This window comes from Nyctibius grandis, chromosome 10 (genome assembly GCF_013368605.1).
Source record: "Nyctibius grandis isolate bNycGra1 chromosome 10, bNycGra1.pri, whole genome shotgun sequence".
NCBI classification, from domain to species: domain Eukaryota; kingdom Metazoa; phylum Chordata; class Aves; order Nyctibiiformes; family Nyctibiidae; genus Nyctibius; species Nyctibius grandis.
In genome coordinates, this window is record NC_090667.1 from 11,575,608 (window position 1) to 11,597,932 (window position 22,325).

At 56.5% G+C, this 22,325-nt stretch overlaps 1 protein-coding gene across 9 annotated transcripts in view; it reads left to right on the top strand.

Moving 5' to 3' along the window:
- The first annotated feature begins 329 nt into the window (after positions 1 to 329).
- Positions 330 to 22,325, top strand: part of ABLIM3 (actin binding LIM protein family member 3) — a 54,918-nt gene continuing 32,922 nt past the window's right edge. For all 9 annotated transcript variants that reach the window (XM_068408547.1, XM_068408539.1, XM_068408541.1 and 6 more), the window contains exon 1: positions 330 to 681. In XM_068408547.1, coding sequence (XP_068264648.1) covers positions 669 to 681 — 13 coding nt within the window. In that variant the 5' untranslated portion in view covers positions 330 to 668. The remainder of the gene's footprint in view (positions 682 to 22,325) is intronic.

Genomic DNA, 22,325 nt, shown 5'->3' on the forward strand with positions numbered 1-22,325 from the left:
CAGCAGGGTAGTGCAGCAAGCAGGGCTGGACAGCGGGCAGGGCTGCAGGCAGGGCGGTGGGTAGGGCCGGACCGGAGGTAGGGCTGCGGGCAGGGCTGCGGGCAGGGCAGCGGGCAGGGCAGCGGGCGGGCGGTGCCCAGCAGATGGCGGCGGTGCCGAGGCGGCGCGTCCCGCAGCCGCCCCCCGGGGCCAGGCCGCCGCCGCCGCCCCCCGCGCCGCTCCGCGCTGCCCCGCCGGGCGCCGCCGTCCGCGGGCTGAGCCGCCGGGGCGGGGCGGGGCGGGCCGGCGCTGCGCGGCCCCCGCCGCGGCTCCACACCCGCTATAAGAGCAGCGGCCGCGCCGCGCTCCGCAGTGCATGGCAGCGCCGCGCCTGGGGCCCCGCTGGGTCCCTCCCCCGGGCTGGTCCCGGACGTCCCCGCCTCGCCCCCTCGCCGCAGCCGCCCGTGACCTTGCCGCCCGGGAGCGAGAGCAGCGCAGCCGTGGGGCCAGCCCTGCTGCGTGGCGGGGCTGCCGGGGGATGCGGTAGCCGGTGGGTCGCACAGAAATATCTCTCCTAGAAAGGAGAGAGGCAACCTCCTCCCACTGCCGGGGGGGCGGAGGAAAAAGAGGATTTAAAGAGCATCTTTGCCCCTTTTGTTGAATGAGAAGGACGGAGGAGGACCGGCAAGATGAGCACGAGCAGTAAGTACGGCTTTCCCTTGTCTTTGCTGTGGGAACTGGGCTGATACTGCACGGATCTGTCTGGGAGGAATCGGAAAGAAAATGTCACAACAGGGTTGACAAGCCTAATGGGATGGATTTTTTTTTATTATTATTATTTTCCTGCCTGCCTTTTGCTTTCTGGCAGGGTCTGGCTTTGCTGGCCCTTCTTTCCTGTGGGCTAAGCTGTGGTGCTTATCTCCACTGAATACTTCTTGGCTTGTATTTCTGGGGTTTGGAGGGCAGATCATGGACTAACATGTCGATATGCAACATGGTGAGAGGGAGCCAGGAGCACACTTGACAGGCAGCAGGCTCACTTGCTGATGCTCCTGCCTACATATAAATGGACTTAGGGGTAACAGCTGATGGGGAGGAAGAGCAGGGTAAGGAGAGACCCAGAAACCAGGGAGCTGAGCAAAGCACAGGTGCAATACAAAAAACATGTACCTTCTGCAGCTGGGGATGTGGGTGTTTCTATTGTGTGTGTAAGACAGGGACAGAGGCACTCATGCGCTGTGTATGAATTCCTAAAGAAGCAGAGCTTGGAAATGTGCTGCATAAGATGAGAACTGGCACCTGGTACTAGTCTGGTTACTTCTGGTTTTGTCCTTGTTGCAAAGTCTGGAAAGACTGATCAGGTTTGATCAAGTCACAATCAATTTCTTTTTCCTTGCTGATATAATGTGACAGCTGTACCCACCTTGCTACCACAGCTTTGATACATTCCTTTAAAAGCAGTGAGCCCCCAGCCAAAGGAGTTGATCCTGATGGCCACCTGAGGGTCTTCCTCCTGGGATACCAGCCCAGGGAAGGTGCCCTCCCTCCTGTGGGTCCTGGAGGCTGTGTGAAGGAAGGAGGACTCCCCCAGGCAGAAAGCAGCAGAGCAGTGACTTCTCCATTGCATTGGTGTGTTGAGATTTCTCAATCCAAGGGCTTGGGGTGGTTCCCAAGCAAAACACCATGAAAAATGCCTTGGCATGCTGCAAGGCAACAGAACAGGTGATTCCAGCTCTGTTGGGCTGCGTCAGAGGTGAGAAAACTTTCCAGGTGCCCTGTGCATGAGCCACACCTGGGACAGGAGCTAGCCCCCTTCCTGGGGAGCGGGGCTGGCGGTGCCCAGGTAGGAAACAATAGGGACTGATTCTTTCTGAGTGTGCTGGATGCCTGATAACAAAGGGTCCTCCCTCTGCCTCTCTGGGTGATGAGCTCAGCTCTGGTGCGGAGGGCTGGGATGGCACACAGTGCTTGCTGGGGTCGGTGACCGCAGCGGTCAGGTGGCACTGTTAAGCTTCCTCTAATCCAGTTTTGATGAATGCATGTTGGTTCCTTTTGGCATTCCTTTCCAGCTTTGAGTAGCCAGCTTGGCTGTCAATGGTGATAAGGGCTGTTTATGGCGCTGGTGTGTTACAGCTATCTGATTGTGCCACAGAACTCCTTCACTGGGTCCTCCCCCACAGAGAGAGGTGCCAGCAAACCCAAACGTGCTGCCTGTTGCTCTGACATGACTCATGGGAGGAGGCCACCGGGCAGGCAGTGAGCGTGGAGCTGGGAGTCTCCTGGGAGATGCTCCTCCTTCTGCCACTGCCTTGCTCTGTGACCTTGGGCACATCACCCAGCAGTGCCTCAGCTGCTGGATTTGCCAGCAGCAGGCTGCCACCGTGGCTCTCGCCCGGCCCTTTGGATGGCTTTGCAATTTTTGCCTAAATACTCCCATTGCCTCTTTCTGAGTAGCCATGTGTTTTAGTAAAGGTTTGTGAACTTTAACATCTGCTGACCACTTCCTGAGCTTTGAGTTGATTGCTTACTGATTACTTATGGTCCCTTTGGGGCCACACCTGGTACAAGGGCTGTGCAAGCCCTGCAAGACAGTGGGCTTTGCCTCATAAGGCTTCCGAACTCTTTCCCAGTAGCTGAGGGGCTCAAAGCAGGGCTTCCCATACCCAAATGCTGGCTCATGTCTCTTCTTAGCAATGGCACGATCCTCTCCTAGCTGGTTCTGTGAGCAAGGCATGGGGTGCGGGTACATCTCTTCCGTCAGCATGTTCTGTGGCAGGTGTGAAGGTTGCCAAAAGCTGTCTCTCCCCTCTTGCTGCTGCTTGGCTCAGCTCTGTGCATCCCTACCCAGCCTGTATCCCTCAGGTCCATGTTCCTGTGAGGCAAAAAAGGAGCCCAGGAGCCTTGGGTCAGTGCCCTCTGTGCCATCTCTGTTTCACCCCACTGATGCTACCTGGCAGTGACCTGCCGTGGCTTTTGCAGCCCTTTGCTAGCAGCCAGTGGCTCAGGGCAGCTCAGTGCCACTTGCTCATCAGGGGCTTCCCAGCCTTGCTTGTAGCTCTGCCTCCCAGGCATGGCCAGCCCTGCTGCTCTCTGTGTTGTTTTAGTTGTTTCCCCCCCCCCCGCCCCCCAGCCCCTGTAGTGCCTGAGAGCTCAGGTTTGGTGGGATCCAGCCAGCAGACTCAGCTGCACCCCATCCTCCCCAGTCTGGTCTCTCTCCTGGTGCACAGGACCCTACCTGTGCAGATTTGAGTAGAGAGGGAGACATAGGAAGAGAAGGAGGATGGATGATGAAGTGAGACTGGGCATGGGGTGATGATGTACAGGTGTACCTGTGGCTGCAGGACCAAAATTTTGGGCTGGAAAATCAAGGAGATGTGCGGCTGAGGATAAGATGCCACCATCTGATCTGTGAATTCCCACCACTCCTTTCCATTTTACTTGGTGCAGTTTGATAACACTTCTGTCCTGTCTGAAGCTGACATGAGGCAAGAAACCTGGGGCTGTGGGCCACAGCTGCCCTCAAGCCATGCTGTTGTGCAGAACTATCTGTGAGGCCACCGGGGAGCTCTGTGCAGGGTTTGCCAGGCTGTACAGGAGTAGCTCTGGAGATGCTTTGTGCACAGCATGTGGAAGTCTCACCTGCCCTTGCTGAGGGGACAGGGGTTTGCTTTTCACCCTGGCATAGGTCCCAGGGTTGGAGGCCCCATGTCGTCATCTCTCTCGTGATGCAGGGAAGTCAAAGCCATATGGAAATCTTGCTTTTAGGGTGAAGAGGAAAAGGCCCTTGATCTTGGGCGTAAATTCGTATCCTGAGGCTGCAGAGCAGACCAGGTGGCCCTGCGGGTGCAAGGGTTGTGCTGGCTGGAAAGGTGGCCTCTCCTCCTGGGCTCACCAGGTGTGCAGCGAGCATTTGGAGGGCACAGTGTTGATATTTACATTAACTGTGCTATGTATACCTCCCACTCTGGTTAGCACTGCTAATTGGTTGCAAATGGATTCATACATTCATCAACAGGTCTATCAGTGCTGCTCTGCGTTTCTATTGAAGCTGGATCCTGTAGTACAAACCCTTGCCCAAGAGAACATCCCTTAAAAATAGCCCCCTGAAATCTCTTATGTTCTGGGTTCAGCATCTCCCTCAGAAACTAGGCTGGTGCGTGGAGTTTAACGTGACCAGTGCTGTGTTTGTGCTCATTAAAAGGCAGAGGGTTGAAGCTGTCAACTGCCCCAGGGATTTAGGACTCTGAAATAAGTATGAATAATCCCTTCTGCTGCTTTGAAGGTAGCCATCAGGTTTGGGTGCTGTGGGTCCATGCAGTGAGTATGGTCTGTGAGTAGGGGTCACCCTGGTGGGACCCATGGGAGATGGCATTGGCACATTGTCTCTTTGGCCCAGCTCTGTTGGGGTGGGAGGGGGGCTGCTGGAAGTCTTGGCACTGGTCTTGTCAGAAGCAAGGTGCTCCCTGTTATGGGCCACCCTGGTTTGAGAAAAGACACACGTAACTCCTGGGTTGAACCAGGTTTGGCAGGCTGTGGGTCAATGTTGCAACGGGTGATTGAAACTGGTTCACAATCCAGAGATCTTCCAGACTCCTTTCTGTCTCCAACATGCACCCTGAAGAGGAAGACCAGAATCTGTCCCCATGGCAAGTTAATTCAGGGTGGGGGGAACTGGTACCATCTATTCCCCATCTTCTTTCCTCTGAGCAGCTGACAGCCTGTCAGAGCACGAAGAGCTATTGCAGAAGGTTTGGTATGTGAAGTGGAAAGTTTCCCCAGACCATTCCAGCCCCTGGCACCTCTCAAATTCCTGCTCGGAGGCTCCCCTAGTCTCAGAAAGCTGGGGAAGGAGACAGGAGGCAAGGCTGGCCAGCTAAGCATTTGGGCAGGAAGGCTCCATGACAGATACTGATGAATGCAGCATGTTTGCTTGGTTATTTTTGTCTTTCCTAAATCATGCTCCCTATTACATGGTGATCCACTAAGCATAATTACCCAGTAATCTCTATGCACATGTGGTTACAAGGTGTTTACCAGCAAACTCTGTTAAGTCCCTGTGTAATTAAAGAGGAATCACATGGTGCTGCACATCTCTGGAAGCTCCAGCTCTGCTCTGTAGGGCTCATCAGGCAGGGTGATTCACCAGCCTTCCCCAGCCTGTGGGGCAGGACCTGCTGAGGAGTTCATGGTGTTTCTACTGTGTTCAGAAGTGCAGTGAACCTGGAGGGACCAGCCTGTTGGTGTGATGAGCAGTGTCAGCATCCTCCCTGTGAGGAGGCTCTAGTTTTTTGCGGGTTGACACCAAGCCTGAAGGAGGTTATGGTACAGATGAGCCTTTTCAGGCATAGCACTCATGGTTCTTGGTCAATGCTGGTTCATGTTTCATCTTTCAATGCTGGAGGCTGCCACAGGCATGCAGTGAACTGGGGACAGACAAAGCACAGCTCCAGTGAGGGAGGACCCAGCAGAGTGAGATACTGACCAGAGCAGGGGTGCTGCTGCCTGGTCCCTGGGTGCTTGGTGAGATGGGCTCTGGCTCTGGATAAGCCCTCATGCTCCTCACCCCTGCTCCCCTCAAGAGCTGCTGGACAGGCTCTTCACATGCAGTGGGGAAAGAGGCAGGTCTCCAGGCAGAGCTCTTCCTTCTCTGGCAGGTTATCGTGGAGGAGGCTTGTAGAAGGAGAGCTTTCAGAAAGACTGGAGAAGACTCAGAGTTCAAGGTATGGGTGCAGGTGGGACAGAAGAAAGGAGGGACACAGATGCAAGTCAGAGTCTTGCAAGAGATGGAAAGCTGCCTTCCTAGTATGTTCTCTCCAAACCCAGCCATGAACATTACCTAGCATCCATGCTTCTAAGGAGGGCTCTAACACTGCATTTTGCAGAATTTGGGCACCAAAGGGAGCTCCAGGCTCTCCACCCACATCTTAGTCCTCTCAATTAACATCCAAGCCTGACCCTACTGCCACAAGCAACCTAATACAAATTGTCCCTTCTGTTCTCCTGGGCAGCCTAGCAAAGGGACAATCATCCATTGCATTCACTTTGGTGCCAGCAAATTCAGAGCCCAGGCAGCTTCTCTGTCCTCAGGCTGGTGGATGGACTCTGTCCTCTCTCCAAGCTTTGTTCAGGCTCTCCTGCAAACCATCTTTCTTGGCAGCTTGCCCTTTGAAGAGCAGAAGCCATGGAAAGTGGCCCTGCAGGCCAATGAAGTGCATGCTGTAAAGTCAATTGAATTATTTCAAGGGACTACCATGCTCTTATAAAATAAATAGCAAGTTTTCGAATGACAAAGTGACAATCAGTTTAGCCAGATAATTGTATTTGTGATGCCAGTAGGCTGGACTAATGACAGACTGTACTGTTATCAGCAAGGAGTCAGTGTGGTGCTGCCTTTGGTCTCCGCAAAGCTGCGAAGGAGTGGAGGCAAACCCACCAAGTTCCTGCCAGACCCTGCAGTCCTGTCATGACTGTGCCATAATGAAGTGGTTGGAACATCTAATTAGATATTTTTAGACTAAATACATCAGTGCCTCTCAGTTGTGAGCACTGCAGCACCTCCAGAAAGCATCCTGGGGGTAGACTGGTGATGGCAAGGACTCAGACGGAGTGAGGGGGAAGGATAGAGCTTTGAAGGATGAAAGGGGACTAGGAATGCCCACAGTAGCCACAGGGAAGGCAGAGCCCAAGTCCAGATGTTTCAGGCCCAGGGAGTTTGCTTGTGAGCAGCTCAGGGCAAGTGTGGCAGGGTGACTGGCAGCCTGCAGCAGGGAAGGTGGTTCTTGGAGGACACCTAGGCTGTCCCAAGTCCTCCTGTGCCCCGCATCTCTGCCTCTTGAGTCTGTAGGCTCAGTAAATCACTGGGGACGTAGAAGAGCTTCAGTGCACTGATGCACAGCCCTGATGGACATGCCTTGCTTTCTGGAAAAGGGCTGCCTGAAGCTTAACAGGGCCAAACCGATCTAGCATGGCAGCAAACTTGGGTGCACAGCTCCCATTTATTTGATGGTGGCTCGGGTTTTTGGTGGGCCATAGTTTATACACGCATTTTTCTGTTCAGGCATAGTCTTCTGAATGCTTTATCAGTATCAGCCATAAGCCCTGGCGTGGGAATTGATGTGCCTTCTGTGCTGCCTGGGGCAGAGATCTGAAAGAAAAAGGAGCTGGTGCTATGGTTTCCTTATGCAGCCTGTCTGACCTTTCTCCTTACCCTTTCTACCCTGGCAAGTCCTCTGAGCCCTGGGCATCACTTGTTTTTCTGTTCATGGACATTTTGTTCCATTTCCATTTTGAATGATCTTGTTTCTGAGACTTGGACAACCAGGAAAGTCCTTGGGGGGGAAGGTTTCTGTAAGGAACAGGACAGCGTAAGAGGGGAGCATGTGTTTGAAGGTTTGAAGCCATCCTGTTGGCTTCTGTGTTCTTTCTTGGCAACAAGTGGCACGTTTTGGAGAGCACTACACTGCTGTGGGGCAAGAAAGGCTTTGCTGGTGCGATGTCAGCCCCGGAGCCCTTCCTCAGCCCAACTTGAGTCCATTGCAATCTGAATTTAAGTTTCAGAGTGTGACCTGTTCTCACAGCAGTGAATTCTGAGTGTTCCTCAGATACGTGCAGCCAGGCTGCAGTCTGCTGTGGGATGAGACAAGCACAACCTAGACTAGGACCTGAAGCATGAGCTCCTGAAGTACATGTGCCAGGCTCTGTGGTACAGCACCCTTCACAGATGCACTTGTAGCATCTTGCTAGCAAAAGCACATTGCAAGGTCCTGCCTGTCCTTACCAGCATCCATGTTCCGTGCTAGCTGACCCGGAAGATCTTGCTGCTTTTCTCCTGACATCCATCCCCCTGCCAGCCCTGGGGACCCCTCTGTGCAGAGGCGTCCCGGGGAGCACTGCCCAGCCCAGAGGCACTTGCTTACAAAGGGGAGATATTTTAAAGCAGCTGCGGGATCGGGTGGGTTGTTCCCTGGCTCAGCAGCACTTGCTGGGACATGCCGGGCGCCGTGGTGGGGATCTCCCTGTCGCAGCTGCTCCCCAGCCCGGATTCTCAGCGGAGGCAGGGAGGGTCCCAGCAGGGTGGCTGGCACAGGGTGGCTGTGTTTCACCCCCTGGTCAACGACTTTTCCTTGCTAAAAGCTTTAGAAGAGGAGGAGGAGGGAAGGAAGCTAGGTGTGTAAACCCGTTTCTGTTGCAGATCTGGAGCTGCAGCCCATCCAAGCCCCAGAGCTTGCTGCCTCCCCCAGCAGCCCCTCTCTGAAAGAAGGGGCTTCCTTGCCTTGGCCACGAGGCAGGGCTGGATCAGGGCTTGTCTGTCTGCTGCTGCTGCCCTGCCTGTCTCCTGCTGCGCTGAATCGCTGAGGGCTCTTCCTGGGTTAAACAACCTCCGGCTGGCTTGGCCGCAGCGGTGCCCAGCTGGGGCGTGCGTGGCTTTCTCAGCAGGCTGGTGTGGCTGCAAGGTCTGCATCAGCCAGGATGTCTGTGCGTGACTACACGAGCAAACAGGACTTTGGGCTGCCAGGAAGGACCTACAGCAGGTCCCCATGGTTCGTGCTTGCCCTATGAACTGGGGATCAATGGTCAGGTGATGAGTAGAGCAAAGGCATGGAAAGCAATTGGGGCTGGGGCAGGCAGAGGTCCCAGAGCCCCTCCGGAGGTGGTGCAGACCCCGCTTGCTCCCAGCACCCAGCTCAAATGCAGCCCGTGTAGGGCAGCTGCCTGCACAGGGCCACGGGAGCCAGCGTGGGCAGTGCTGGGCAGGCAGCGTGCTGGGCAGCTCGGCACCAGCTTCTGCCGTCCGAGCAGGCAGCTCTGCTCCGGATTTTCCCTCTCTCTGCTCGTATTGCAGCAGTCTGAGTGTGACAGAGTACAGGCTTCCCCAGCTCTTGTCTGCGCTCACACAGCCTCTCGCCTGCGCTCAGATCACGGCGCAGCGCTGGTCCCTCCCTCCCTGCTGCACTGTGCCAGGGGCTGTGGGGTGTCCCTCCCCGTCGCCCCTCTGCCTCAGCACCTTCTGCATCAGCTCCCGGTCCTCAGACAATGAAGAAGGTGGAGCAAGGTAAGATGAGCTCCCTCTAATCTCCTACGTGCTATAAATAGCCACATCACCCAAGCATCGTCTGAGAGCGATGTGACCAAGTTCGGGCTGATGGAGACCTGCTGCCTCCGTCACAGGCACACCCAGCGCTTGGTCAAAAGGGCTCCTGCAGGTCCCGCCGGTGACACGGAGCGTGTTGACACCTCCCAGGTTACGCACAGCCTGATCCCATCTGGCAGCCGCCGAGGCTGGTGTCCTGCGGCTGGGTCAGCGTGCCAGCGCCTTGCTGGCAGCGGCAGCCAGCGGCTTGTGCAGGGAGCCTTCCCCCTGGGGTGAAGATTTAGCAACCTGCCTTCGGCTCCTGCCACGCTGTGCTGGGGTGCAGGTGGCTGGATGGGCCAGGGCAAGGGGGTGTCTTTGGTACATGTGTCAGGTCTCTGGGCAGACCTTTGGGAGAGAAAGGGAAGGCAGCTCTTCTGTAGGGAATAACCAGATTGCGGAGAGAAAAGTGGCTTTTATGGTGCTGGCGCAGTGCCTGTGTGGTCTCTGAATGTTTTTCTTCACTCCCTCCATCCAGGCTGGGCTGGAGGTTTGGGCTGATCAGGAAAACCTTGGTCCTCCTTATCTATCCAGGCTGTCACCAGAGATTCAGCTCTTGGGGCAGGCTGTGCCTTTGGAGGGAGTTTTGCTGGCAGCACCAACATATCCCCCACCTCTTGACCATCAGCCAGCATGGGAACCAAGCAGTAGAGCAGCTTACACATGCATGGGCATATAGGGAGAAACACAGCCGTCTTCTCAGCAAGGAAGCTCTCCTTCATCTGGTGGCAGATGCTAAGGCACGAACCTGGATCATCCCCAGCTCAGAGCCTTGTATTCAGTGAGCAAAACCATCCCTTCATACACCCACAGATCCTGCTTAAGAGGACTTGCACTGTTGCCCCACCGTCTGGCCCAGCTGCCCCCGTGGCAGAGGAATGGGTTGGACCTGATCCTTCCCATCCGGGGCAGGAGGTGCCTGGCAGTGCTGCTCTGGGTGAGCTGGCCAGGGAGAGCTGAGGGACTGAGTGTGGATGTTCTCCCCTCCCCTGCTTTTGAAAAAAGAGAAGTCACTGCCTGCATGGTGAGTTATGTGGTGATGATGGCTCGTGATGGGTCACATATAAAATCCCTTGCATCCCTGAGGATGCTACCAGTTGAAGGCTTTTATGGCATTTTAAAAATAGCTGCAGAGGGGGAGAGAATGAGAAGATGGATAGGTAGGTGGATCCCTAATAAGGAGAGAAGAGGAAACAGCTAGAGAAGGAATGGAAAGACTTTAGTGAACGGCATGTGAGTGATTACTGAGGGGGAGGGGGGTGGTGTGGTCATACTGAGCTGCATGCCCAGCAGGAATGGGAAACCCTATAAAAAGCCTGGCTGTGAGATATGCTCCTTGCACGTGCTGGGGAGAGGGATGGGCTGAGCATCAGCTCAGGCTGTCTGTCCTGTGGGCGCTCACTGTGTTCTGCAAGTAGCCATTAAAAATAATCCATGGCTCTTGGATGGCTGGGCTGGCCTGGGCTGGCTGCTGCTGCTCCTGCATGATTCCCCAAACAGCTCCAGGCTCATCCGTGCTCCTCGCCTGCCTCGAGGCTCAGGCTGAGAGCCTTGCCTGGGAGCTGATGGATGAGGTTGGTCCTGGCCCTGGCTTTCCCCAGGGTGGCCTTTCCCACCTGGGCTGTGCTCCAAGAAAGATGCCAAGAGCTGCCTCTGCTCTGTCTTCTGACTCTCTGCTGCCTGACAGCTTGCAGCACCCAGAGGCAAGATCTGGTGGGTCTGGGGCCGTGGCAGAGCCGTGGTGGCTGGGTGGGGGCGCAGTGACCCCACTCCTGGCTGGAGCAGCGGTCCCAGAGCCGCTGGCAGGAGGTCCCTTTGGTGGGACAGCCCTGCTCTGCCTTGCGTCACTGCCAGCACAGCGTGTCCCCAGTCCTGGGGAGCGGCTCCGAGCCCTTCTCTGTGCTTGTGGCAGCTCTCCCCATCACTCAGAAGATTACACGGAGTGTCTCCAAGAAATGCTAATTGCTTTGGCTTGTGCTTGGTACAGCAGAGCCACTGGGCACTCAGAGCTCTTAGTCAGCTTAGAGATCTGCCAGCTCCTTCCTCTCCTTCCCCTGGGGAGCTGGTGGAGGTCTGCTGTGGTGGTTGCCGATCCCACATCCCCGGGCCCCCGCTGAGCTGCAGGCTTGCACCCAAGCTGGCCCAGGCCTGCAGTCCCAAACACCCAGTGGCACAAGGCACAGTGTGCGCTTATTGGGGTGTTGCAGCCTTGGGGTGAAACACCCCAAGCTCAGCCCCTGGCAGGCACAGCGCAGGGTCAGCTGCACCCCTCGTGCTGGAGGAGGGTGGCTGGAGAGACCCCTCAGCCTGGGGCATGAGGATGGAGCTTGTGCTGCAGCAGAAGCCATCAGCATTGCTCTGCTCTCTGTCCTCCTGGGCCCCTGAGCTGCTGCTGCCTGCCCCTGCTCTGCCGCTGGCAATTAAAGCTCTGGGCAGCCGGGCTCGTTTGGTGCAGGCTGCTGGGAAGCATTCCTTGGCTTTTCCCCCGCTCGAACTGCGGGGGAAAAACACTGCTAACAAGACTCCTCTGTCAAACTTGCCAGCCTGTCACATCCAGGCTGTCTCCCTCTTGCTTTCTTGTCTGTCTTTTTTTCTTCTTCATCATCTAGGCAAATACCCAGGGAAGCAGAGGCTGGGGATGGGTCAGCCCTGCCTGGCTCTGGGCTGGGGAATGGTGAAGCCGGAGAGCGTGTGCTTGCCTGGTCCTTGCGCTGGCCTCTTGCGAAGGGTTGCTGCTCATCTGTGCACAGATCTCGCTGTATTTCTCAAGCCCACAGCTTTTTTTAATGCTGGAGCATGGGAGCTGAAGTCCGAGCCCAGCCACCCTCTGTGGGTGCTGAGGTCTCCACCCTCCCCAGGCAAGGGGCTGCCCTGGGGTTTGGTGAAGGAGGCAGGGTGAAGAGGTGCCTCCTGCCCTGGCTGGCTTCTGCTGACTATGAGGAGCTTCTCACCTGGTCTGAAATAACTTCTGGAGGAGCAGTGGGTGGTTCTGAGCCAGCAGCACAGTCCTTGCTGGTGGGTGCATGTTACCCTCCCCAAGGCAGGGGGTACCCCCAGTCCCTGCTCTCACCTTGCCTGCCCTTTGAGCTGCTGCGAGAGCATCCCACGGGCATGTGGCAGAGCAAGGGCTTGCCAAGAGAGGTCATCTGGGGCTGCCCCAGCCCTCGCTCCCCACTTGGCTGGTCAGGTGGCATAAAGGGTCTGGTTTGGGAAATAATTCTGTTCCTTGGTAGGCAGGTTTTGGCTCATTTGAGCCCAAAATGTGCATGACAAAGCACATGTTAATTTTCCCCAGTTGAAAGGGGACTTGTTCCCTGGAAAGTGCCAGCTCTTTGGGGCCCATTGATTGTGTGTTAATTGTCACTAATGAGGAGCTGGGAGATGTGGCTTCCAGAACAGCACGGGCGAGTTGAGCTGCATGAATGGGTTTGTTACCAGAGAATGCCCCAATTCCTGCGCCTGTGGCACGGGGTGGCAGCGCTTAGCCCCTGCTACAGAGTGGAGAGCGTGGAGGGTTAAGAGGATCTCTGGTGCTTACTGTACACAGATGGATTTATTTACGTGTATATATAGCAGGGAGGTGGGATGGGGAGGGCTAAACCCACCCTGTCTGGGAGGGAGGGTTAAATCTCTGGCTGGCCCATGTTGGGAGAACAGGGCTGCTGGGCAGCAGGACCTGATGCCAGGGCTTGGCCATTTGCCTCCAGCCCGATGTTGAAGGCTGTTTTTCCCCCAACCCTGATGAAAGGCACCAAAAGCTTTTAGCAGGAGACAGCCGTGTCTGCCTGCCTGCTGCTGCCTGCACTGGCAGCCCCCACCTCCTTTTGAAGTCGGGCTTCTGGGCGTACGAAGGAGCTGAGGAGAGAACATGAGAACATGAGTGAGGGAAGGAGGAGGGGAGAGGATTACGTCTGTGCCGAAACCCCTCGTACGCTCACAGGAGTTTATTGTTCTAGATATGCCTCGTCCTGCCGTGTCCCCTGCTGTCCCCAGCCTGGTTTGTCCCTGCCCAGCACCGAGCCCTGCTTGGTGCCTCTTGGCCCCATCGCTGGGCCACCCTGTGTCCTACCAGACGGAGGCTCAGGATGTGGCTGGGGGGGATGTTAAGCCCCTTTGAGAGTGTTGTGTGAGCACCAGGGCAGAGGTGTGCTTTTACCTGCCGAGACAGCCCTGCACCGCAGCGGGGACGGGTGCTGTGCTCCCCCAGCACTGCTCTCCTGGTGCCTGTCGCCTGCTGCCCTGCTCCAGCTGTTCCTGGAGCATCTGCACTAATTACTTCGGTGGTTTCTCTCATCTTCTCTTTGCTAAAATGGCTGAGCTGTTTCACCCAGTGCTTTTCTCAGTTTTTATCCCATTCCTGCTGGGCTTTCTTGTACAGTCAGCCCTGCCGACCACCTCCTGCTCCATGGGTACCTGCTCTCATCCCCATGGTCGGTGGGTTGAGGCACTGCCCTGGCACTTGCTATCCACCTGCAAGAGGCTGTTTCTGTGTTTAGCATTCAGCTATCACGAAGGCGGTTCAGCAGAGAGGGAGCTTCCCTATGGGATTTGTTATTTCGTTTGAATAAACAGCCAAGTGGGACGTTATTTTCCGTTTAGGCTAAGAGAGGTTGTAGTTGCTGCATTTTGACCCAGACCTTGACGTCTGTTTTTTAATTCTCTGCCTTTAATGAAGTGGGACAGAGAGGTGAGAGCAGAGCATGGTTTGGCAGGGTACACAGCTTGGGTTCTTGCAGTACAAAGGCTTATGTCAGTGTTTGTGGTTACACCTCTGCCTCCTATTCTGACCTTGGGTTAGGGGCTCAGGTGAGCCCCAAGCCATGCGATGGAGCGTACCTTGTCCCCTGCTGCCTCTGGGCTCCTTTCACAGCCAGCCGTGGAGATGGCCCGTGGCTATGGGGTTGGGACTGGCTGTTGCTCCAAAGGGCCCTGTGCCCCCCTTGGGGGTCTGGCCTCTGAAATGCCGTGTTGGGGGTTCTGGGGACGCAGGCAGCCCTGCTCTGCTTGGGAAGTAGCAGGACTAACAGCTGGCGCAGCTGGGCTGAGAAATGGGCTTGGACCCCAGAACTGGGGTGCAGTGGGGAGTGGGAGCATGGGCAGCCCTGAGCTAGCAATGCTGTGTGTGATGTGCTGTGACCAAAGGCTGGGCCAATCTGTTGGTGCTGGTGGAAGAAGGAAGGTGCTGAATAACCTGGCCCCAGACACCCATCTACCCATCACCTTGCGGGTCTCTTCAGTTTGGGGTTTGAGAGCTGCCCCTGGGCGTGGGCAGGGCTCCTTGCAGCCTCCTGGGTCTCTAGCAGGGTGCTGCCTGCCCCACAGTGGGTTGTCCCACAGCACAGCCTCAGCCTCCCAGCCTGGGAACTGGTAGTGGGGCCGTGCCGTGTCCTGGAGGGACCCTTTGCTGGGATGGTCACAGTGGAGCTGACAGCGTCTCAGTGGTGCACTCAGTGTACACACTGGGTGGCCTTGCTGAAGGTCGTCCCAAGGTGAGCAGCCTAAAGGCAGCTTTTCTCTTCTTTCTTTTCCACGATGCCTGTGCTTTCCCACTCCATCGTTCCCTCCTGCCCAGCCTTTGCTCCATGACTTTAGGCTGTTTCCCTTTCCTTCTTATTTGCTCTCCCCACTTCCTTCTCTCCTTCCTTTTTCTGTTTCTCTCCTGTCAGCTTTGTTCGCCCTGGCTGTGTACTGGGGTTGCCATGGTGACTGCGGGAGCATCTCTGCATCCTGGAGCTGTGGTCCTGCGCCTGCCCTGGCCTTGGGGAGTGCCCTCCTGCACCTCAGAGGGACCAGCTGCCGCCTCCTCCCAGGGATGGAGGTCCCTGGGGACACACATCCTGGTGTCCAGAGAGAGGACAGGTCAGGGCACGGGCTGGCCCTCACCAGCTCAGGATGGGGCTGTGCAGCACCTCGTGCAGGGAGAGGCAGTAGCAGGGCTGGCTGCGTGGCACAGCTTTATTCACATATTGCTGCCAGAACTGTTAATCTTCAATAAATATGTTTTTAATGAGCAAGTGCTACTTAAGGAAAATAGAGAAGCTGCTGCAGCCCAGGCAGTCCCTTTAGGTTTAATGGGGCACCACTGCCTGCCAGCAGAGAGGAATAGAAAACTGTATAAATACAGAGCTGTGCCCTGTTGCAGGACCTGTGCCCCTTTCCTCTTGCTCTTGGGAATAAGCTTCTTTTTCCCACCCTAGGAGCCATGCTATTGCTTCTCTTGTTATCATTCACCTGTTGCCATGCAAGTGACTGTGGTGACTTGACCTTGCCTTGGCCAGGCTCAGGGCCCTGGTGTGCAAGCCTCCCCATGTCTTTGGGCAAAGTGTTGTCTGGATCCCAGATCTGGTCTTTGCCCGTGACATGGAGGACTAAGGCTGGCAGCGGGGACTTGGATGCGTCCCTTGGCCGTGGTCTGATGTTGGAAGGCACGAGTGGAGACATGGTTTGGAGGCAGAGTGTGGCTTGTGGCTTTCTGATGCTGCTTTGCAGACAACGATATATCTTTTCAGTATTTGTCAGAGCTTCTGTGCCCCTTTCATGAGATAATTAGGATGATGTGTTATTAGCTGATTACTGAGGAAACATATATTTACTGAGGATTTATGCTGGAGACAACATTAATCTCCTGTATAGTTGCTAAACCCCCATAAATAATCAGATTTTGATAATCAATTCCTATTGCAACCCCCCCCCTAAATCGCAATTAAACACACATTTAATTCACATAAAGTTGCCAAATTTGCTTGTGCGTTTCTGTCCTGCTCTTTGCCTCAGGCAGATGTCTGTGTATGTGCAAGCTCAAGTCTGTTTATCAGACAGCCTGAAACCAGGATATGGTTTGCCGGGGCGGAGCAGTTACAGTGACACCAACGCTCCTCTCCCGTGACCCTACACGGGGCACCCAGCACATCCCGGCTCCCTGCTGCCAGAGCCGCTTGAACACGAGCACTTCGCAAACATCTCTGTGCACGGCCCTGCCCTTCCCTACTCTTTGTGCTGGGGTTTGCAGCGAGGGCAGCAGGAGCAACTGCAGGAGACCATGCACCTGGAGCAAGCCTGGCTTGCCCAAGGTGTGTGGGAGTAGGTGTGCTTGGGGAGGAGAGATGCAGCTGCCAAAACCCGTGCAGAGGCTCTCAGCAGTGCTGGCCTGGGGTGGAAACTGAGGTCTTGTTGGGCTTGCTTGGGTCCTGACCACCCTTGGGCCAGCACAGAGGAGGTGGCTGGCCCTGGGCTAGCGGGATGTGGTGCTGCCAGCTTCCTTCAGAGCTGGAGGGAGATTCCAGGCATCAGCTGGGCTCTGTTTGTTGTTGAGGCCACACTGATTTATTTTACCCTCTTGATTTTACAAATAGCATACAGCTGGCAGCAGTGGTGCATGCCCTGGAGGGCAGAGCGCTGGGCTTGTTCTGGCAGGGCTCCGGAGGGGCTGGTGACACAGGTCCCTGCTGGGGGATGTGGCAGGAGTGCAGCAAAGCTTCCGCTGCCTTCCATGGTGTGGGGTCTCACCCCTCACCTGTGCTGCTTGGGTGCTGGCCCTTGCGGCTGCAGGGGCTGGTGCTTCTTGGAGTGCAGCCTCCCCATCCCTGCTGCCTCTGCTGGGAGCGTCAGCCTGGGCTGGGATGATCTCGGTGATGGGATTGCACTAGGGGATCCATAAAAGAAACAATGAAGCTGTTCAAATTGCTGGGAAGACGTCTACTAAGATCTCCTCCTGAGCCTGGCTAGAGCCCAGCCTGCTAATTATGGTGGTGGGGGAAACACACAAACATACAGATGGCAAGAAGAACAAAAACTGCTGTCTTTTAATATCAAAAGCTCTGTTTCTGGCCAACTGAAACCGACACATGGCAGAAGCTAAGTGCTGACAGCTTTGGGTGAGGCCGGAGTGCCTCGCCAGCCTGCGCAGGAGCCCTCGGAGGGGGACCTGCCCCTCCCGGGGCAGCGGGATGGACATGAGCCCGCGGCAGCTGCCAGCGGAGGAGCGGGGAGGCCGGGCTGTGGTGGTGGCTGGCCGTGCACGCCTGCGTGAGCACACACCTACGTGTGCGAGGAGACAGCCCCGCGCAGGGCTTGCAGATGACAAGAGCCATGTGCTGGCTCTGCACCAGGGGTGGCCCATGACCACTCCAGCCTTCTCCATCCTGCAGACTCTAGTGCATCCTTGCATTGCAGGGAGGGAGTTTCCTCCCTCTGAACCCACCTTTCGTCTCTGGAGGGTGGGTTGGGGCCGTGGCTCACGGAGAGGTCTCAGATGCTGCCATTGGGCACTTGTCACCGCTGTTGGCCAGCCCCTTGTCACTGTGCTCAGGGGTGCTGCTGGAAGGGGAGCGTGTCCCCTCTGGGGTACCTTTCTGTTGACCGTTGCAGGGCCAAGGGGCCATGCTCTCCATAGCTGGTAAAAGATGCTCTGTCCCACGGGGTTTTACCCCAACCGCGGGCACTAAGGACAGGGTGCGTGAGGTGGACATCGGGCAGCAAGGGGCTGGTGTCGTGGTGTTTTCTAGCACTATCCAGAGGAGCCTGCGGGTCAGTGCTCCTGTCTGATGCCTTGCACCATCCTGCAGTGCTTGTGGTGCCTGAAAGCTGTTGGTGGCCATGGGGCTCTCCCTGGCACGCTGCTGTCCCCGCTGCACCCCCCACCCGCACAGCCCTGGCGTCTGTCCCCTCTCTGCCACCCATATGCACGGCCAGGTGTCTCAGATAAGCTCCATGGGGGTGGGTGCAATCTTTTTTATGACCACTTAAAGGGTCCATTTGCTACCTTTAACAGAATTAGAGTGGGGATCACAGTAGATTAAGAAAAGCAGTAAACACCCTCTGTGCTGCATGGCTCCTGGCTGCAAGGACCCCACGGGGGCCAGGAGGGCTGGGGCTCTGCTGAGCCCTTCCCTGAAAGAGGGTTTGCACAGTTTTTGTGGGATAGTCCGTATTAATTGACTGCAGGTGTATGTTTTGTCTCTTCTGACCCCGCGGTTTGCAGGCAGTTTGATGGTTTAGCAGGGCTCCGAGGGGATGTGGCAGTGCCCTTCGTGCTGCAGCCTGGGCTGTGTTGCCCCCCCTTGCACGAGCACGGCTGATGAGATCCCAGTTGTTTTAGAAGGCACCTTCCCAGGATGTAAGAGTGGATAGAGGAATTTGGAGCCTTCTGGGGAAGCTCCTGATGGTGTTTTGCTGCCAGCCCTGAGCTGTAATTCATCCCCTGGAATGGGACTGGGTTGGGGGGTGACTGGTCTTGAACCTCCTGTCCCTCTGAGCATGCACTGATGGCATTGAGAGCGTCTGTAACATATACCCCTTCCATGCATCCTATTTATGGGGAGATTGTCCCCTCTGTGATGCCAGGTGCTCGCTTTGCCAGCTGTCACCTCCAGTCCAAATTCCCATTTCATTGCATTAATGTCTGTACAGTGTCTCTGGACAGAGATTTGATTTCAGATCCCTCCCTGGAGCAGAAAGAGTTAAAAATAGCAAATCCAACGCCCCTCATTCCCTGGCTGTGACGCAGTCTCCCAGGTTGGAGTTACAATGCCAGTGTGAATATGGTTTAAAATAAAACAACTGAGTGTACTGCACTCTGCAGAATACGAGAACAAGCTCCAGCCTGGAGAAAAGACATGGAGGAGTCTCTGGTCTTCAAACCCGTGCCTGCAGAAGGCTTGTATTGGCCAGATAAATGATGCCACGCACAGAGTGATTAGTGGAGTAATACAGGAGGTATTCAGCCCATCAGGGGATCAACTGATCATGGAAGAATCCAGCAGGAAATTAGCTCAGTGCCTGATGGTTTGGGGCTGTCTAGAGCATCACGTGCAGACCACCTTGCCAAGTACCGGCTGGATGCTAAACAGTGAGCAGGGCAGAGAGCTGCTGGGCTCAGCAGCACTGTGGTCCCTCCGAAATAGCAGGGTGCAAACGCGCGGGCTGACCGGGTGGATCCTCTCCCAAAATCACGTACCAGACTATGGAAGCAACAGTCTGCTGCAAGGTGGCGGGTTGCCAGCCTGGCTCTATCTCGTCTAACGGGGCTGTTTGTCTGATCGGGTATAGAAAATCCTAAATCCTTGCATTTTTCACTCTCAGACACTGCCCTAGTTTAAAAACGCTGGCTCCTGCCTTGCTTTGTAATATTTTAAATATAGCATCCTTTATGTTTTTGATGCATGCACCATATGTTTTGAAAACTGCAACAAATCCATTGGGCTTGTGGGTGGAGGTTAAAGGGAAAAAGCATTTCCATACGGGAAGCCGCAAATACAAAACACAGCAGCAAGCAGAAAATCCCTCCGTGCATCAGCCAGAAATAAGCTCCTTTCTGTCCTGGCTGTCTCCGGCGCATTTGCGTGCGTGCGAGGAACCAGCCTAAATGTTTCCATTGTGTCAGCTCCTGTCCCGGACACCCTGGCACTGACTCCACAGCCCCCTCCAAGGCCCAGCTGGAGATGCCACCGTGTCGGAGACCATCTGACAGCTCCTTTGCCCTTTCCCTTCCTCAGAAAGCCCCTTTGCTGCTTTCAGGGTTGTGGGTTGGTTTGTTTTTTTTTTTCCTTTTTGGCCGGGATGGATCTTTCCTGCTGAAGCTCACCCAGGCTGCTGCATCCCAGGCTGGCAGCAGGGTGGGCTTTGGCGGCGGAGGGGAGAGTCCGCCGGGCTCGCTGCGCTCCCACACAGCACGGGCTGCCTCCCAGCACTGGACACAGACTCTATTGAGCAGGAAATTTGGCCTCGGCAAAATGACGAGCTAACGGTTTTCATCTTTTGGCCAGGACCTCGAGTTCAGTCGCTTCTACCCACGCACATCTGGCACCCCTTGACTGTAGGACCCAAGGGCGTCCACCCGCATGGACCCCTCAAACCTGTCCAGCCTGGTTAGAGCAGAGAACAGCATCGTGTGGGCTGGGGCTGGGTCCAGCCCCCCGCCGAGGCACACACCTCCTGCGTTCTCACTGTCTGAGGCTGCTGGGTGAGCCGTTTGGCTGGCTGTAGCTCACCCACTTGTCATGCCTCATGAATAAGATCTGGGGGAGGTGATGAGCTCCGGCTGGTGCCTGGCTGCCAGGAGGGCTGCCTCCCTTGAGACCACCCTGCCAGGTCCCCTCCCCGGCCAGCATCACCCCAGGTGGGCAGGAGACAGGCTGGGGTGGCCAAGGGCAGCAGTGGGAAGGAGGAGGCTGGTGGAATCTGTGTGGCAATCAGGTGGCCTGAAGGTCCTGCCACCTCCTGGTTTGGCGGCACACCCAGAGGGTGGGCGGGATGCAGTGGGCATGTGTGCTGAGGGAGGGGGATGTCGTGGCATGGTCACAGTGGAGGAGGGGGTGTGGGGAAGGCTTTCATATTTGGTCTTGCTCTGCAGCATCCCATTGCACTGGAGATTCGGGGCTGGGACTGCGTGTCACCCCATGGGGCATGCATGCCCTGGGGATGGCAGGGTCCAGCAGCAGGGCAGAGGGATGCTGCTGCCAAGGGTTTGGCTGTACGCTGCAGCATGGTGTCCTCCAGAGACCATGGCCTCAGGTGGTCCTTCTGCACCTGGGATCCGCAGAGGGCCACCAAGGGCAGCCGTGTGTCTCCGTGACCACTTGGGTGGGTTTGTGCTTGCCCAGATCCCTGTCCCAGGGTAGTCCCCACCCCAGCCCTGCTTTGGGACCTGGGCAGAGCTGAAGCCATGGACGTGCAGTGTGTCTGTGTGCAGGATGCGTTCATCCGCCTCACGCCCCCTCGCTCGTACACAATTTATTTGTCTCTATAGCAGCTTGGGCAAGATTTTTGTAAGCTGAACCAGATGTAAAGATGAAATCCCGTCTTCAGCCTCTCAGCAGGGATCCCTCCTCGCCTGCCTCAAAGAAACCTTTCCGCAGCCCAAAATGCTGATCCCGGAGAGTGCTGCACATCTGCCGGGGAGGCGGAGGCTGGTGGGAGCAGCCCCGGCATGGCAGGCAGGGGATGCTCCAGAGAGACGTGCGAGAGGGCAGGAGGGTGTTTGTCGGCTCTCTCTGTGTCCCTGGCCAGATTGTTGTTGGTTTTGTGTGTAAAAGGGTGGGTTTTGTGCAGCACGGTAGCAGCCTGGTCTTGTCTCTCCCGGCGGGTGCTGCGAGGGCTCTGAACCCGGAGGGCTGTGACCCCCCACTGCAGGGCTGGGACGCACGGCACGAGGCTGGGGGCTCTCTGCAGCTCCCCGCTGGCTACCACATCCCTGCGTCACCCTGGGCCTCGCTCCTGCTGCTTATTGCTTCATCAGACCTCCTAAATTGCGTCTGACCCTCTGAATCAGGAGGCAATCCCTCAGGAGGGACCTGTTCTGGCTTTCTGGGCCCGGATCCAGCATCGTAGCAGCCTCCGAGTGAAGAGCTGATGTGCGTACATGCAGGCATCTACTCCGGGTGTCCGAGTGCGTGTGTCCCCGCGGTGGTGGGGCACCTCTGTCATCTCTGCTGGGGCAAGGGGGTGAGAGAAGAGCTCTGGGCAGTGCGTGTGCTCTGGATTTGGCCCCTGGGGGTGCCTGTTTGCTGTCTGCAGCCTCCATCTCTCCTTCAGCTCACATGCCTCTCACCCCCTCTCCCCCATGGCTTCACTGCTCTGTTTTTCTTGAAAGCAAAGCAAATCAATAGTAGCCGGCACTCCCGGGCAGCTCCACGCAGCTCCCAAGCCCTACGCCAGCTTGTGCCTGCAGGCTGATGCACCAGCACGGTGCCCTGCCTGGCTGCGGGCTCTGCGCTGCCTTGGTGCCAGTGCCTGCACGGCTCGGCCGGCTCCCAGGCCGTGGGTGGCACTGGGGCTCCTGACCCCGACTGTGGGAGCTGTAGGGTGCTTCGGGGTGTCTGAATCAAGCCCTTCCCAGCCCTGCATGTCCTGTGGGGAGTGGCTCTGGCACCCAAGCTTGGGGGTGAAAGTGCCTTGTGCAGGGACATCAGTGTGGCTGTGGGGAGCCCAGTGGAGCTGGGATCTGGTCCAGCTGTGCTGCAGTGATGCCCCAGGGCCCTGGAGGCTTGCTCATGGGACCAGAGCAGGTCTGATCGGGTCCCCTCCACCCACCCCTGCTGCACCTCTGCAAGCGGTGGTGCTTTCCTGGCCGGGCTGCTCTTGCAGGGGGTGGGAAAACTGGCAGAGCTGGCAGCACGAGTCACCTCATAGTTATCAGGGGATGGAGATGCATGTCCCACATGCTGGGGGAAGCATCTCGCTTCCCAGCACTGCTAGTCCCAAGCTGCTAGTGGGAACT